General features: G+C 45.1%; 2 protein-coding genes across 3 annotated transcripts; one reads left to right on the forward strand and one right to left on the reverse strand.

Annotated features, from left to right (window-relative positions):
- Positions 1-280: 280 nt before the first annotated feature.
- On the reverse strand, positions 281-4,959 carry chtopa (chromatin target of PRMT1a). Of its 2 annotated transcripts, XM_071499757.1 has the most exons (6): positions 4,821-4,959; positions 3,812-3,901; positions 2,573-2,723; positions 1,606-1,780; positions 1,328-1,474; positions 281-1,203 (listed from the first exon to the last, which is right to left on the reverse strand). In XM_071499757.1, exons 2-6 carry the CDS (start codon positions 3,874-3,876, stop codon positions 1,001-1,003), a joined length of 741 nt encoding a protein of 246 aa, XP_071355858.1. In that variant the 5' UTR covers positions 3,877-3,901; positions 4,821-4,959; the 3' UTR covers positions 281-1,000. The 2 variants fall into 2 exon arrangements, with proteins under 2 accessions (XP_071355858.1, XP_071355860.1); XM_071499759.1 differs by lacking the exons at positions 3,812-3,901; positions 4,821-4,959 and adding an exon at positions 3,563-3,804.
- A 179-nt stretch (positions 4,960-5,138) lies between these two features.
- Positions 5,139-7,847, forward strand: snapin (SNAP associated protein). Its single transcript, XM_071499760.1, has 4 exons — positions 5,139-5,274; positions 6,430-6,476; positions 6,614-6,732; positions 7,269-7,847. The coding sequence occupies exons 1-4, from the start codon at positions 5,159-5,161 to the stop codon at positions 7,374-7,376; spliced, it is 390 nt and encodes a 129-aa protein (XP_071355861.1). The 5' UTR covers positions 5,139-5,158; the 3' UTR covers positions 7,377-7,847.
- The last annotated feature ends 272 nt before the right edge of the window (positions 7,848-8,119 follow it).

Genomic DNA, 8,119 nt, shown 5'->3' on the forward strand with positions numbered 1-8,119 from the left:
TAAGGCGCTTCCGCATTGGCTTCATTTTCCAGAGCCGGCATCGACGTCCATTTTTATATAGTCTATGGTAGTGATGTAACAATGCAGTGCTGAGTAGTGATGTAATTACATAGTACTGAGTAGTGATGTAATAATGTAGCGCTGAGTAGTGATGTAATTACGTAGTACTGAATACTGATGCAATACTGATGTTATGATGTAATAATGTAGTACTGATGTAATAATGTAGTACTGAGTACTGACATCATAATGTAGTAATTAGAGAAATCACCAGCTCTACTTTAATTAAAACCTGTTTTACTTGTTTTGGGTGATGTCATACAAACACACAGGTACAAATTCAGTGTCAACTCTCCCCTGGAGGACGCTAACAGGTGAAGTAACACAGGAACTAAAGACAACAGTACTACATCTTTCAAACAGAAAACAAATACTAACGGATACTTGGCTTAAAGACTTTTTGCTTACATTCTTTTTCAACAATTTAGGAAAGTTTTGCATCACAGATATGTTGAATATAAGCCAATAATGAGTCTCTAAAGGTCTGGGCACACCGACTCTAAAATCAAATTTAACAGAAATGTTAAAAAACTACAAAAAAAACAAAACAAAAAACAAAAAACATTTGTAATTCAAAATTGGTTTCAACAAAAGATTAACACATCACTTGGATCATTGACCAGTTTTAAGCCATTACACACACGTTTTAAAAGCTTTAAAAAAGTGTTTCAGACACATACATGTATTAAAAAAAAACTAAAAGAAAACCATAGGCGTGTATCGTCAGCAGGGTTTGTGTTTAAAAAGGTCCCTTTGCACAGTTAATCCAGGAGCAGGTTGGTGGTCAAAGCACATTCAGATGACAACTTGATTTCCGGATGAGTCCTGGACCGTCACCCCTCATCTAAATTATGAACATAATCATTTCTCAGCACATCAACACTATACTGTATGTGTGAGTTATGCTGTACAGTTCTGCAGTGCCATGAGTCCTCCAGGGTCACTCCATACTGTCTGGGTCTGCCTGGGCCATGTAGGCGTCCAGCTCAGCATCCAGGTGACCTTTGGTCTTTGACATGTAAGCGTCCAGCTGGTTGTCCAGTTGTTCTCGGGTCACAGCTGGTCTGCCAACACCTCGACCCCTCCCACGGCCACGACCACCACGACCAGTAAAGCCACCACGCCCTCGCAGTCCACCACGGCCTGTCCACCAACACACACACACAGCAATGGTGATGGGACAGCACAGATCAACCGTCACTACTAATCAAACGATCACTACAATCAATCTGCACGTGAACACCAGGAGACACTGCCAGCCTCTGACCTCTGGCCACTCCACCTCGTGCTACTCCTCGGGACAGGGCCCCTCCTCTGCTTGCAGCTCCTCCACGGTGGCGGCCGCCTCTACGTATCGCCAGGCGGCCAGCAGAGCCACGGCCTCGCATGGGGGCACCTGTAGGTACTCGCTTCCCTGTGAAACACAGTCACATACTGTGACCTGGTGTAAACCCAGGACAGAGACTAAACAGTGAGTGGAGCCCTGCTGCAGCAGGAGCAGAGACCCAGAGACACATTCACAGGTGAGATACTGCAGATATACACCTCTCAGAGACAGAGCTCCCCTCATCACTCCTCCTCTGGCTCGTCCTCTGAGTCCTCCCCTGGTCATCCCCCGCAGTCCTCCTCTGCCTCCAGCAGCTCCTCCACGCATCAGAGCCCCGACGGGCCGGCCCAGCCTGGCCTGGATGTTGCTTTTCCCCAGGCGCTGCTTCAAACTCTTGAGTTATTCAGATGCAGTTAGGACAGAATTTAGTAAGACTAACCAGGTGGGCACTACTGAAGACAAGTCACCCTAAAGGTGGGGGTTGGGGTCCCACATTCAGGACAACAGTGGCCCTGTAGTGTCATCTGATAAAACCCTTTGAAATGTGAACTAACTCCTCCTCCTGTGAACCTCGAGATCGTCATGACGATAAAACAGTGGCTGCAGTGATAACTTCCTGTTTAAGATCCTGTGTTAGAGTTATGATGTCATGGGCCTTTACACATATCAGTCTGTTACTTCTTGGTTCAAGCCACTGCCTCCTGCTGCTGGAACTGTGAATCTGCTCTAACTCAAATCCTGATGACTCCACGGCAACACTTCAGTGAGTGTAACATGTTATTAAGTCAGTTTAAACTAAACTGTCATTTCACCTGAAGCCATGATTGTACATTACCTGATGCAAACAGTCATTAAACAACTCATAACACTGTGGTTGGGTTTGAACTATCATGGCACTCACTTCTGCTTTAAATGTGCATTTATCAACAGAAAAGACCACAGGCTCCACCAGATCCCTGCAGCATCAAGATGCTAACAGGTTAACACAACCAGGAGAAACCTGTTGATAAATTTAGGTCCAATATTAAAGGGCTCTTTACCAATGTTACATCAACCTCCTCAGCTCCTGACCACAGTCATCACCTTGACCGATGGAGTTTGTGATGATCTGTTTCACAGTACAGGACTCTGTCTTACTTGAGAAGACAACACACATCACAACAGGTGCACTGACTCTGATCTCACCTGCTTGTGATTCAGAGCAGCTTGCACTGAGGGCCGGTTCTCCATCTGCTGGGCCAGCCGGCGATTGCGGGCACTGGCCAAATGCTGCTGTTGCATGGTGGCTCGAATGCTTACTGCAGTGGGCTGCTTGTTCTTCAGCATGTTAGTGAAGCTTTAGAGGTGGGAGGGAAAAAGAGGGAGGAAGTAAAAGAAGGGGACAGGGGACATACAGAGGAGGAGGAGGAAGCAGGGTTCCACATCAAGTCATTTCTCGTGTTATGGATGCAGCCACACAAACTCTGGTGGCGTTTTTGCAATGTGAGACTCATGTTCCACTTGTTGGCACTCACTTTCTCTCTCAATCAAATGATAATCCAGAATTATTCATACTTGAATTTAGCATGTGTTTTCAAACAAGCACAAGAAGACAGGCAAACAGATCCAGAGAATAACTGTAGAGTGAAAACAGAGCGGAGGACAGGAGCAGAAAGGTGCCAGGAGAGGAGCACAATGTGCCACTTACAGGCCTCCAGCTGACTGGCTTGGGGAGGGTGGGGGGTGGGGGGGGTGAGGGGTGGGGTCATCACACTGCAGCGGCAGAGACCCCGGACGTGAGGAGTGCTTGGCCACCCAGCCACTTACAGCATGGACCGTGACTAAATCATCGAGACTCAGAGTGGGGAAGGAGAGATGAGAGGGGGAGCTCTTTGTCACGTCCAAGCTCGGACTGAGTACCAGTTTCTTATAGACTGGAGCAGAGAGACAGAGGTGGGACAGAGGACAGAGGAGCATGTGCTTCACTTGAGAGAGAAGTGTGAGAGGGGATGAAGAGCTGCCCCCCCCCCCTCATCTCCCCTTACAGGAGTATACTTGATGTATACTGTGTAATTAACAGGGAGCAGCTGTGCCAAGGCCTTTGTGGGACAGTGGTCTGGTCTAGCAAAGGCTCAACAAGGTTTACCAAGTAGGACCACTACCCTCTCCCCTTGTCTACATGTGTGCACTGCTTACACAAGAGGTCAGGCTCAGGACAGGCCCTGCTGCTCCATGCTACCATTACATTTAACTCTGCAGGGGCACCAACAGATGTTGACCACACAGTTGAGTGAGCAGTGCACACACTGAGGACAGTAAGAATCGCATCCATGTCGGGTCCGGTCCCCAACAGTAGCCTTCCGCAGAGAGCACTAGAACCTTCACAAGCCAAGGCTGGCCCTGGCATCTGGTGTGTAACAGCTGACTGGGTGCGTGGCGCCTCACCGCTCATTCAGTGACACTTTGGTGGTGCTTTTCAGGACAACCTTTTGGGAGGAGGCTGCACTCATTTTGACAGACTTCGCTTTCAGGCTCCTGCAAAAAGATGGGACAGAAAATCCAACAGGGTCAGCTGGTGGTTAACAAGAGGGGATGTGAGCACAATGACAAGTGGAGTGATAAATGGTGTCAGAGTGGACATCCGACTGTACATTTTATTAGGTGTGTGACATGAACACAGTCATAGGGCTGTTCAGAGAGCTTGTTTAATGTTTCAGATGTAGCGCATGAGGAGACTCTTGATTAAACTGAAATAAAAGTTATCAACTACTCAGTTCTGATCAGAGCCTGGAGTATTAAGGTCAATGAGCTTGTTGTGAGGTGAACAGTAGGTGGGCTTCTTGTTAAACAACCTGTCCTGTGTTTCTTGTCTCATCAGGCTGTTTACAGGTCTTTGTGCTTTAGTTCTTTATATGTTGAACAATTTAGATTTGATCAAATATATGAAAGGACTAAATGCTTCAGAGGACAAGCCCTGTGCTGCAAGCACAACAATTGGTGGGTTAAAATAAACAGTCCAACAGATACTGCATAATAGGCATGTCTAATATTCATGAGGGACGAGGTGGACCAGGTCCTCCAGCTGAGGATGTGGACCTGACGGCAGGTGTGAGGTGCCTGCAGCAGAGTCTGGACAGACAGCACAGGTGTTTCCCTCTCGAGCCATGGAGCCGCAAGGACAGGTGCTTCTGATTTCAACCCAAGAGTGAAACGGTCTGTGTGTGAGGCCGTGTCAGTGTCTCAGTGGAGGACCCGCAGACTCATGACTCAACCCACCAATGGGACAGGACCATAGTCGACCAGTGTCCTCATTCCTGGTCCGGACAAACCGTCTGAACTAAGCAGTCAGCAGGGCCCCAGTAGACTTTAAATAAAGATCAACATCATCTCTATTTGGAAATATTAGAGTTTACTTATAAAACACTACTAGAATCCAATTATAAATCCTACTTACAGTTAATGTTGCGTCGGTGGAGAGAAAAGCCTCGCAGCCAGCCACTGCTAGCTAATTTTAGCTAATGTTAGCTTTAGCAGCCTCGCGGTGAGGGCGCGCGGGGTTCCGGTCCTGTTGCGTTTGAACTGAAGCTGTGAAGAGCTGAACGAACTGAACTATCCGAGCGGCCGCGGCCACAATGAAGCTAAAACACTAGAAAACGGGGTCTGAGCCGCGTCTCCCTAAAATGGTGCTGCCGTCCGCCCTGGGGATCCTAGGGAAGAAAATGGAGAGGATCTTATGACGCCACCGTCACCGTGACGTAACTTCCTGTCTGACGGCGACGACGCTTCACTAAAATGGCTGCGGCGGCTGTAGTCGAGGCTTCCTCAGGTAAAGATGCTATCGCTGAGGGGCTGCTCGACCTCCTGAAGCCCGCTATCCAGCAGCTGGACCTGCACGTGCACTCAGTCAGGTGAATCCGTCGTGGACGTGGGTTAATCCGGGTCTGTGCTAGCTAACTGCCGCTAAAACGGTCTCGTGACTGGTGCTGGTTAGAGCTTGAACTGATGAACCAGTTGTTATTATCAGTCAATCATGACTAGAAACAATCCAGCTGCAGATACCAGATGTATTAACATTTGTTAACGGGTTGATAGGACACATAGGACATAGATTCATTGACCACCCACAGGTTTATTTTACAGTAGACATCCACAATCACATGCTTGTATTTCAATATATCTAATATATATCTTTATTTCTCCTTGTCAAAGTACAAATTAAGATGTATTTAAATTCTTAAAAAGCATAGATACAATGAACCATTTTTATGTTAGAACGGCGTCCTACCTGTGAACACATCCACTGTACATATCTGCAATTGTATTGTTTCTAGTCATAATCGTAAAAGTGATTTCTGAAATTACATTTTTCAAGTCATAATGACGATTTTTACTAGTCACAATGTCTTATGGATGTTCAACACTGGATGTCTGGAATGGTTTTTCAGATATTCGGCATGTTCCTTCTGGATATCAAAAATGCAATTGTGTATTGCTTAAATTGAAAGTCTAATACACACACAGCAAAGTTATGTCATTTGTGCTAGCAAGAATGATGTTGTGGATATCTGTAATATAAATCCAGTCTACCTGTTAAATATTAAAACAGCCATTAAACCGTTTAACAATTGGTAGATATCTTAAAAGTAGATTGGACCAGTACAATAAAAACTGTAAATATCTTGGAAAAACTATTTTACTAGTAAGAAAGAATAACTAGATAGTATATGGAATATGTACAGTGTAACAGATAAGATGAGCGTTTTGATTAGATGTTAAAATGGCTTTCCAGAGTAACTGATGTCACTGATATCACTGATGCATGTCAGTTACATCAGTTACCAATTGTACAGAACACCCAGCTCTGCCACAGCTCCCGCCAGCTGCTTTTTTTCCCTTCAGTGGTTTTTGTAGCATTGATAATGATGTCACCGATGTAACTTTCTGTTCTTTATTGTAGTGAGACTACCTGTTTGTTAATGAGCCTACACTGAAACAGCCTGAACCGATATGTTCTTCATGTTGTCTTTCTTCTTGGACTAATGTGACTATTTTATTGTTTGCAGAGAAAGCCAAGTAGAATTAAGAGAACATATAGACAGCCTGGCCACAGGTAATTCACTGTAATGTTTTGTTAACCTTTTTTCATTTGTCTACATCTTAACATTAGCCTTTTAAAAATACATGTATGAAGTACTTTAAGTAACTGATGCTTGCTAACCAGTGGATTGGTCTTGTGTGTCTTTGCAGAGTTGTGCAGGATCAATGAACATCAGAAGGTGGCTCTAGACCTGGATCCTTATGTAAAGAAGCTGCTGAATGCAAGACGTAGAGTGGTGCTAGTAAACAACATACTGCAGAATGCTCAGGTCAGTCATTTCATGTGGGACTTTCTTAAAGATGCACCATCAATGTTTGAACAATGACTTTGTGTGATATGAAAGATGTTGCCTGTAGCACCAACACACAGAGAACTGTCACCACTCTGCAGTTCCCCTCAGGTCTGCACACATTTATTTGAGCAACTCCAGCTTCTCTTGGTTTTCTGGTCTCTACCTTCCTGCTGAGCAGCAAACAGCAGACAGACTTAGTCAGAGAGCAGCTGCCAAACATGTAAAGAGTTGGTGGAGACCAAACACTGAGCTAACAGAGAGGGGACACTACTGCTTCCTTTGCTACCATTAGTACTGCAACTAATACTTGTAGCAGTGTTAGTTGTAGTACTAAACTGCTACACAGCTCTACTGTACCATTCTCTATTATTACCAATACCATAGCTGTTATTATTACTACTGTAGTAACATTACTGCAACATTACCAGAGCATTCATGTCAGCAGGTCTCATGGCACAGAAGCCAAACAGTGAACAAAACAAACAACAGCCTAACTCAAGCTTTGTCCCCAGGAACGTCTGAGGCGACTCAACCACAGTGTGGCCAAAGAGACAGCACGAAGGAAGACCATGCTGGAGGCTTCAGGAGTGTTCACGTCCCGCTCCCCCAGTAAACCCTGACCCCCCTCTTCCTGCTCTGAAGTGAACTGTCTTGACCTGGAGGGACACGTCAATACAGGAAACTGTAACACGTCTTCCTTGACATTTACTTGTCTAATCACATGCTTGATGTCCTGTGCTGCTTTGTCTGATGTCATCATAATAAAATCCAGGCTACTATCTGCTTAGCATTAGGCAAAAGGTAACTGTCTAATCCTCTGGCAAAATACGACAGCGTCAGTTTTACAGTATCACACACGTAGCCATTAAAGGGTCTTGTCCATCCACGTTCAGTGTGTGTCTTCTCAGTGTTGGTGAACTCTCCCTGTGTGTTCCTCAGCTGAAGCATAATGTTATGAAACTGGTGTCACAGTAGATGAGAACGAATCTGTAGAGTGATGTCTCCGTGAACATACAACGTAATGCTTTTGATTTTTGGATGATATTGATTGGTTCATTAAGATTGTTTATAAAGACACTGATGTAATCTCCTCTGTTTTTGAGTTTTTGAAGTTGCTATGTCAACATGCTGACAATAATAAGGCAAAGCTTGTAATGTTTATTGCACCTGACAGAATGTAAATCATGGTGATGATTGACATTCTTACAAACATCAGGGGGCAGAGGGTGGTGTTAGAGGACAGGCTGTAGGATCATTGAAATAGTGCTCATCCGTATGTGCTCAGCAAATTTCACAGCCATCTGTCTGATCTGATATCACAACAGCACACTATCTCTGTTTACTACATGACGTAGTTATTTAC

Source organism: Trachinotus anak, unplaced genomic scaffold (assembly GCF_046630095.1).
Source record: "Trachinotus anak isolate AG129_WGS33_773 ecotype Australia unplaced genomic scaffold, CSIRO_AGI_Tana_v1 ptg000016l, whole genome shotgun sequence".
Taxonomy (NCBI): Eukaryota; Metazoa; Chordata; class Actinopteri; order Carangiformes; family Carangidae; genus Trachinotus; species Trachinotus anak.